At 33.0% G+C, this 9,293-nt stretch overlaps 2 protein-coding genes across 4 annotated transcripts in view; one reads left to right on the top strand and one right to left on the bottom strand.

Moving 5' to 3' along the window:
* Positions 1-358: 358 nt before the first annotated feature.
* The window catches only part of LOC117104849, a 30,287-nt gene continuing 21,352 nt past the window's right edge, over positions 359-9,293 (bottom strand). For all 3 annotated transcript variants that reach the window (XM_033245696.1, XM_033245693.1, XM_033245694.1), the window contains exons 6-17: positions 9,104-9,211; positions 8,425-8,573; positions 6,950-7,145; positions 5,781-5,858; positions 5,489-5,575; positions 4,638-4,783; positions 4,096-4,210; positions 3,744-3,839; positions 3,270-3,425; positions 2,174-2,305; positions 1,981-2,079; positions 359-1,625 (exon numbers count right to left, since the gene is read on the bottom strand). In XM_033245696.1, coding sequence (XP_033101587.1) covers positions 1,497-1,625; positions 1,981-2,079; positions 2,174-2,305; positions 3,270-3,425; positions 3,744-3,839; positions 4,096-4,210; positions 4,638-4,783; positions 5,489-5,575; positions 5,781-5,858; positions 6,950-7,145; positions 8,425-8,573; positions 9,104-9,211 — 1,491 coding nt within the window. In that variant the 3' untranslated portion in view covers positions 359-1,496. The remainder of the gene's footprint in view (positions 1,626-1,980; positions 2,080-2,173; positions 2,306-3,269; positions 3,426-3,743; positions 3,840-4,095; positions 4,211-4,637; positions 4,784-5,488; positions 5,576-5,780; positions 5,859-6,949; positions 7,146-8,424; positions 8,574-9,103; positions 9,212-9,293) is intronic.
* The window catches only part of LOC117104850 (guanine nucleotide exchange factor for Rab-3A-like), a gene marked incomplete in the record, with an annotated part of 63,885 nt that continues 59,621 nt past the window's right edge, over positions 5,030-9,293 (top strand). Inside the window, 1 exon segment of the mRNA XM_033245697.1 lies at positions 5,030-5,105.

Raw genomic sequence — 9,293 nt, 5'->3', positions numbered from 1 at the left:
ACAATGCCAAACATAATATGGTTATAATAAAAATTTAAAAATGATTATCAAAATCTTAATAGGCGACATCTTAAAAAACTTGATAAAGGTACACCAATTTTTTTATATATATTTAGTTACATTAAGATTTTAAAATACATGTTTATTTTAACATGATTGTTGGTTAATAATTTAATTGTCAAATATATTGCACTTGGTTTATTTTTTTTTTTAATTGATTTATTATTACAAACAAAATCTTGTTACCCCCACCCCTTCCCCCAAAACCAAAAAATATGCACTTATGTGTTAAGGTGCAAATGTTTAAAGAAAGTGTAGCATATTGAACAACATTTTTTATTTAAAAATTGTTAATTCAAGTCATTAATAATGGTAATTTAATATAAATATTTTTATTTATTACACAACCTAACAATTAAAATCTTGGCAGCACTATTTTATCTGCTCTAATTTGAACAGATTATGAAATTATCAAGCTGCCTTATTTTGGTGACTAAGGTTCGCAAGTGTAATTTATGTGCATCGTGGAGATCGTAGCCAGCTAGCCTAACATATAAACAAGGCTTTAGACTGGTCGTATTATGTCCCTGTGTATAGGGTTGACATACCTAGTGAAGATGTGTTGAATTTGCTACTGGCAATTATTGGCTATTGTGACAAAATACACAAAACCATTAAGCTTTCATTACACCATGTGTAAAAATATGGTGTTTGAGGTAAAACCAGTGGTTGGTTGTCTCATAGTGTATGGGAAAAACAACCAACCAGAGGATTTACCTAAAAGAACACACACATATTGTACTGAAAGTTTCATGATTTTGTTATTGATACTCCAATGCATCCCTTCCAGAAATATTAATACACAAACCTAAGTACCATATGTTACCTCTGGGAGAACAGTAATTTGTTACTGAAGAGAAAACCCAGTATAAAGAACAAATAAAAACACTATCACATCTATGTCTCTGGCTATCATTATCATGTAATTTTAATTACGAAGACTAAAGCCAGGCACTCGCTGTGTCATACAACCGGCGAATCCAACTCCGCCCCCTGTGAGTGCTAGACGACGCGACGCCATCTGCTGATTGTCGAAGATCGTCTGAACGGATCATCATTAAGAACGATCAGTTGCGTGCGCGTCATCGCGTTGTGTTCTTCATAGAATCGTGTTCGGCCATCGGGCGCAATGAGTGCCTGGCATAATAGAACTAAAGAAATGAAAGCGAAATTAAGATAGATATCAATGGAGGTTTGTGTATGGGCAAGATACCAACAGTCAAGTCTTAAAGAGTTGTGGCGTTAACATGATGTTTACGTGTGTAAAGATAACAAAATCATTGTGTGTAAAAATATGGTTTTTGAGGCAAAACCACTCTTTGATTGTCTCAACTTTTCGGTGAGATTGCTCTGACTGGCATCAGGAGAATGATAGAAGATGACTTCTGTTGGTCTGTTGTGTGTAGAGAACCAAATGTCCAACTGGGATGCAGTTCTCAAGATTTAAGCGTGTGGTTTATCATGATGTTTGCGAGGGCGTTTCGACGACGTCTCCAAGATCCGAGCTGAACACTGTAATGTTTCAATATTATCAACCATTTACCGCAATCTTCAGAGTTTTCACACTAAATTGATTAAAAAAAAATTAAATGTCATTGAACTCATCTCTGTACAATAACAGAAACTTCTGCAGTACATTATCATTGGTTCTTTGTCCTACAGTATGTATATATATTGCCCATTTTAGAGTAAAGTCTGTTAATCTTATCTGTGAATCATGGTAGTTTGCCTTTTATCAAACTGGCCAATTCTTCAAATAATAGATAAAATAGATTTTCTTTATCAAATTTCAAATTGAAATTTGAAATTTTTGGCTGGGCCTGGGGGATCAGCATAAGCGAAAGCGCAGTGCAAACCGACAGGTAACTTTTTTATTAAGTTCATAGTATTTGAGTAGATAAGTACTGGAAAACACTGTACCTTTAGGTCAATGGTATCTCCTTCCATCTCCGTCAAGGTAAATTCATCCACAGACTCGGACTCTGAACTTACAATGCATCTTCCAAGGAGAAACGGTTCCTATGGTAAAAATAATACAATGTAAAAATAATGTTAACAGTTTTTAACATCAAACTGTATTGCACAACCATAGATTAATTGATTGAATACTTACTCGAACAACTGAACATTTTCCCGCTGTTTTTTCTTTCACAAGAACAAACGCTGCTTTTCTGTCCCCATCAACATGAGGAAAGAGCATTCCATTTTTTGGTAGGTTGGCTTCAATCTCTGAAAAACGTTCCACCTACAAACGAGAGTAATAGGGAAAAGGGCATAAAAAAAAAACTGATATAAATGCTTAGTGGCAGATGTGGTTTGTGTTTAGAATGTCTGCATTCACTTTCTCACACAGTACAGAAGGTACATAGCTTGGCAGTCAATGATTCCTAGCACACCGATTTGATAAGACCATGACATGACATTACGTCACTCAAAAGAATCACTTTCTGTGACTGCTACTTATGGCCAACAGACAGAATTTGCATTGTGCAGACACTTACAGAGTGTGGACAGTCAGTTGGTTAACTGACTATTTGTCGACCCAGTAGCTTGGTTCACATCGGTTATTGTCGACATAAGTAGATAAACTATTGAACAGCGCTACACTCCTAATTGCGTTCGATGGTCCGATTATGTCGAGATACCTTGCTGGACCAACTACGCTCACGAGAGCGGCGGTTGTGATCCCGGTGTGACCAAGATCACGTATTCGTACAGCCATTTGCTCATGAATGGTAGCTTTTTGTCTGTACATTTTATCTTCCACCTTTTCACATACCTCTGGTTCCTTCCAAATGTCAATAAGATCGAATTCTTCTTCATAAGTCCAACAATGTCGCTTTTGGCGTACTTTCTCGGTCATAATTGATATAAAGATCTAAGCTAGGCCTACACTGACAAGCTTGCTAAGGGTCAACCGGCTTCGTTCTGATTGGTGTATTCGTGACCTGAGGCCACCCGTGGTGCGTTATCAACTTGACGATGACTGGATTTACAAGTTAGTCGAGCTAACAGCCATCGTCGAGTTATGAACTTTATCTCGCCGTAATTGACCGTTCACGTCGAAACTATTGTCGACGTCAAGTAGATAATCTAGTCGACATAGTTCGATGTGAACGAGGCTAGTCTGTGCCCGATTAATAATACTTGTTAAAAGAATAAACGATTAACCTAATTTTTCAGACTAGACCTAAGCTGTTCATACAAACCTTTCCAGTGCAAACAAGCACAGCGTAGACTGGCACATGCCTGGGGGTGCTGATCATCTTCTGCCATATTTGTTCCAGACCAGGGCCTAGTAGGAGCTGTGTCATATGAACAAGATGTACAGTCTCAAGATTCCAAGAAACACTGTCTACCGCAACCTGTCAAAAAATCAAAATATCATTTTATCATAATATATCTTTATCACAGAATAGCACATCCTTCTGAATGACAGTGGCCATGCCGCTTTTGTTTTTCCTTGGCTCTAATTTGGATTTTCTTGCAATTTGTTCTGGTTTTATGTACTTTTTATTCGTTGATTGCAAAAAGGAATAAAATAAAATAAATAAATAAATATTGTATTGATTTACAAATGAGTAATCTTGTTTTAATGCTTATTTCAGTTTTAGGGCAAACATAAAATGGGTAGGTAATTCAAAGAATTTTATTGAAGGTCAGACAGTTTCATTTGATCTCACCTTTCTAATTTCTGCCTTGATATTGCTTGGTATCGATGTAGTGAAGGAGCCATGATGTTTTATTGTAGATTTCGTTGCAGAGCTACCTTGACTTTGCTGTCAAATAAAAAAAGATATATTAAATATAAATACTTAATTAAGATCTATAAATGCTGGTGTTGATTGTAGTTGTGGGATAGAAGGAAAAAATAACTTTGAAATCTCTGCATATCACTTCATTCCAGTTTTCCATGGTCTGCCTATCCCATGATGATAGTTGCAGAAGCTGTTCTCTGGAAGTAAAAACGAGCAAATAACAGCCAAGTCCAATAAAAAATGTTAATAAGTAAAAATTTAAAAAAAAATAACTTACCACATTTACTTCTTCCAAAAAGTCTTCTGTTCTCCTCTGACCTTCTTGCAAACGCTCTCTATCATCATGCCAAGCGGGCGTTGATTTGTAAATACGGTTCAGTAGCAACGGATATCTTTAAAAAAGTTAAAAACCATCAAATACATACTTTCTATGGGCACCCTAACATAAATATTAATCTTTTAAAATTCAATTCTATACAATGATTACACACTTAACAAAAATTTACACAAAAAAAAAACAAGCAAATATAAAACAAGCAAAAAAAATATCTGAGACTGTCAAACCAAAATCATTTCAAACATTATTTTATTTGATAGACAATGCTCTAAATGACTGAACTTTTTCTGAGTATTTTAATCAGGCACTTTGTTAAACTGTTTTTTATGTCTGAATGCGATATTTTGTCTTCATCTTCAACATTCACTACTGTAGTTTTTTCTTTTCCTGGGCAAGGATGAAGATGTTTGTCTTGTGACAATTATGAAGAAGGTGATCACGGTGATCATGATGATGGGAATTGTTCCTTGAATCATGAATACCTCATACTCCTCTGTACTGGCACCATAAGAAATGACTTTAAGTGTTGTCGACGAACTGCCCGGTTGTCATTCTGTGAAACTTCAAGGAAAACACGTAACAACTGTTTCTCACTTTCAAGAGATTTTAGGAGGGCAGCACCAGTTGGCTGAAAATTAAGTCAAAGGTATTTTTTGTCACTTAATATAAGTATGTATGCTAAGAATAATAATGGCCATGCTTATGCCCATGACAGAGACTTTGAGATAAACTACCAATTCTTTGAGACTGCACCATTTTTTAGATGATATAAAACCTCTAATAAAATAATTAAAATAAATAATTAAAAAATTAGAATTATTAGGCCAATGGTCAAATTTGCATATTGCTCACCTTTAACCTCTTTTGTATAAGCTGTAGGGTCATAGTTATCATGGGCTTAAAAGATTAGTATGGTGGGTAACATTTTGACAATATGTTTTTCTTACAAGGTAAGCTACAATTTTCTTGATTAAACTATTAATACTTTTTTATAAAAAAAACTTAAGGTGGCTGTGTTCTGCACATAATGTTTGGTTAGTTAGCCTGTCTTGAACTTTAGGTAGGCCTAGGCTATGGTTGCATGGAGTTTGTTAGATTTTGAAAGGGATACAACTGGCTTTGCCTGAGGTTCAGTTAGGATCGAGTGTGACTCAACTAAATTTGCTTTTGGTACCTGGAGTTCAACTATGGTTAACCTGGGTTTAAACTAAGCTTGTCTGTGTTCAGTTACTGTTCCTGAGTTTCTGATACTGGTAGGCCCAAGGGTTGTCTACAGTTACTACTGAATTTCTAAAATGTCTTATTTTAAATTTAATTAGGCCTTGCGACTTACTTGATTGACACAATATGCTTCAAATGCAGGAAACAACATGCTGAGGTTCTCCAGAAACAATTTACCAATATTTACATTAATGAAATCCTACAAAAAGAGCGCAAGAACAATGTTAATCATAGTAATAAATTTTGTGAACAAAATAAGTGAATTAACTTTGTATATTTTACTTCATATCAAGTGCAATTTTATCTGCCAATTTAGAATATTTGTTGAAAGGCTAAGCCTACAGTTTCATCTTAATTTAATATTGGGTTTTTAAACTTCAAAGGTAACTAAACAAAATGCTTACATTGTCATCTTCATCTGCCGCATTTTCTAGGCAGTCCTGTAGACAATCCGTAAACTTCTCACTCACTTCAATAAGTTCCTTAAAATAAAACCAACATTATTTACTAAAGTTCTATTTACCTAGTTCTGTCCAATTATGTATTCAATAGGCAAGTTGACAATTGTTTGCACTACCAATGAAAAGCTTTAACTGTACCTCGCACTTATCTCAAAGCTTTAATTTATACTGTTTTATCATTATATGTATAGTCAACATATTCAATCTAATAATCAAAACAAATAATTTTTGTTTCACTTTGTATTTTGCTGTCAGACAAAGACAGAAGTTGAAGATCCTCTTTCTAACTTTCAATTCCATCAATGGCCTTGCACTTTTTATCTTTCCTCGCTTGTCCATCTCCTCACTATACTACTCTTCCAACCCATTCTTTTTATTCTAACATTCTTCGTATTCCATGAGACAGACATGTGCGTACTGGTGAGCAATCTTTCTTTTTCTCAGCTCCTATACTTTAGAATTACGCACCATGCTGATCTCTGTAATATCACTTGTCCTCAGTTATTTTTTTACTCAACTAAAAACCTACCCATTTCTGTAAATTTTCACTAATCTGTTTTCTGTTCTTTTATGGGATTCTTTTGCAGCTGTTTTTCAATTTACAGTATCTCTTAGCACCGGTGGCAAGTTATTTTTTAACTTTAATAGGCACTTTATAAGTTTTATTGCATTATTATTATTATTTAAAAATTTGCATCCAATGGTCCTTGTCTACAAAGCTATGCTCTGTATGCAATCAAATCATAAATAAATGTAAACATCAATTAAAAGAAAGATAAAAACACATGCTTGCTTCATATACTGCACCCTATAAAAACATCTCCTGTGTTACCTACAATGCTGCATTTAATCATAAATTGAGTTATGCAATTGGACTATAGAAATGGTTCTAAATAATCTGAACACCTGTATACCATTGCTTGGTTAAATCATCTCTTATTTAATGTCATTTCTGTCAAACAGAGCACATCTTATGGTTATATTTTATTATATTGCGCTATATAAAATAATAATGATATCATCACTGACTTATGCCAAATAATATAGACATCTGTCTCCCTATTATTTCTGGAAGAACGTGTCTCTCCAGTTGACCACGTAAAAAGACTTACTTGTAAATTGATAAAAACCGTTTTGAGTTGTTCTGGTGTAAGTAGACCAGCATTCTCCATGGCAACATAAAACTCCCTGTGCATGACCTTTATGTCTTCCAGATAGTTGACCTCTGTCTGCACAAACTCCATAATTGCCTCTTTTCTTGTTGTTCGTTTCCCATCACACTTCTCACATAAATATTCGCTACCATGTCTATGAAGATAAAAAAATAGTTACGAAGAACAATATCTTTTAAAAAATTAATTTTTACATAGATTATATTTTTATTATGTAGTTCCATCTTGTATTTCTAATAAATATTTAATAATATATAATTATATTTTACAGTACTTTATAAAAAAAAAAAATACTATTATGTTAAACAAGTAAGAATACTATTATGTTAAGTAAGTACAGTATTAGTAAAGTAGTAGTAAAACATTATTTATTCACGAAGCACAAATCAACAAATACAAAGCTATTTTTCATTATGGCCGTGAGATACCTTATTTACAATTAACAAAATAACATCAATAAAAAGCAAAAGTTAAATGCAGAAATTAAATAATATACATACAAAATATAATTATTATACAGTACTGTATGCAAAAGTCAACAATTTAGTAAAATAAATACATTCTTTTAATAATTTTAATTTAAATATTCTTTGATATACTGTTTTATATATCGTAAAACAAATACAGAATTGTTTGTGTAATGGAAAACATATTTTCATATTTTTAAAGATGGACTATTCTATCTTTTAATTCTATCTATTAAGTTATTCTCCTTGTGCACTCATGCAAATTGATTACTTTATTATATGTGACTGGCTCTGGCAAAACCAGCTGTTTGTAGGAAAATCTAAAAATTGAGTTTTTGGAATTTTTAGATTCTACATAAATTCTTTAAAACTGTTTAGTTGATGGAAATTGGTTGAGTATTAGCAAAATTATGAATATTTAATTCATTGGATATCAGCCATGTATGTTTTTAGAAAACAGCTTCCAAAAGATTCTAAAATCAATAATTTATTATTAAGATTTGTATTTTAAAAATAATTTTAAAATACTTTTCAGTTAGATATAATGATTGATATTTTGCAGAATTGTTCTTCAAAATATCTTCTTTTATAAAAAGCAAAACCAAGAAAATGTACAAAATTCTGAAATTAATTGCGACGAATGGCGGGTTTTGCCAGAGCCAGTCACATATATAGAAATGATTGACAGATTGAATGTCGGAATAAAACTAAATCATCACTAACAGAATTCATTAAAATGCTGCTGCATTTTTCATGAATTGAGAAAGTATCACAAAAGTCACACAGAAAACAAAATCAATATCGTAACCACAGTAACGTATAAGTTATAAGATTTATAGCTGTGTTACTATAGTGATGTACAAATTTAGAGAGACATAATTCTTGTCTTGCATTAATATTTTGATATTAAATATCAATTTCTAAATAATTTGAACCATGGCAACTTACAGTATGATCTGCTGTTGATATTCAAAAAAATTACTGCAATCGTAACAAGATGTTGTGCTAGGTGTGGAATCGCAATGACTGAGGATGCGGCGTCCATTTGTCTCGGAACCTACACCACTGTCTGTTCTTTCGATGTCAGTACTGCCAGGCTATAAAGAATAGCGCAAGGAAAGTTATGTAAAGCACTGACATCTAAACAAATAGATATAGATATATAATAGAAAATATTAAATGCACAAAAATATAGTAGATGTAATAGATGTTTTTTTTTTATATATTATAGACACTATTATCTTTTTGGTTGAGACCATCAATCTCAGAGTTCTATGTTCAAATGCATTCAAAATCCATTTTCCTTTTTTTTCAGTAATTGTTAAATCAACATCCACCCATTTACTTTTTTTCTATCATGGCCACCTCAAGCAAAATAATGTTTTACAGCACTGTAATCTAATCCATAGTTTGGTTACTATGGCAATGTATAATGTTTTTTTAAATTGGCTAGCACAAATTAGGACTAACTAGCACAAATTAGGACTAACTAGCACAAATTAGGACTATCAATTGATTTCTTTATAAATTGATTTCAATTTTACTGTTGGACTGAATTAAGATTGTGACCTATTATCTTGCTACAACTACTACTTAGTAGTTAATATGCTTTGCTTGTCTACTTTACCAGTAATCTGTCAGGTTCCTCCAGATCTGGGGTGCCCCCAACACCACTATCTGTGCTCAAGGTACTTGCACGATGTCGAATCTTCCTGTTTTTTCTTGCTACACCACCCTGAAAAAGATTTGTTATTTAAATAATAGGATTTAAAGCTTTTTGTCTTCAAACAATCAGTCAATCATATATATATATATAT

The sequence above is a fragment of the Anneissia japonica genome, unplaced genomic scaffold, assembly GCF_011630105.1.
Source record: "Anneissia japonica isolate Jap-2015-1 unplaced genomic scaffold, ASM1163010v1 scaffold287834_len5846547_cov211, whole genome shotgun sequence".
NCBI lineage: Eukaryota > Metazoa > Echinodermata > Crinoidea > Comatulida > Comatulidae > Anneissia > Anneissia japonica.
The sequence above is the reverse complement of the archived record's forward strand: the minus strand, read 5'-3'. Positions and strand labels throughout refer to the sequence as shown.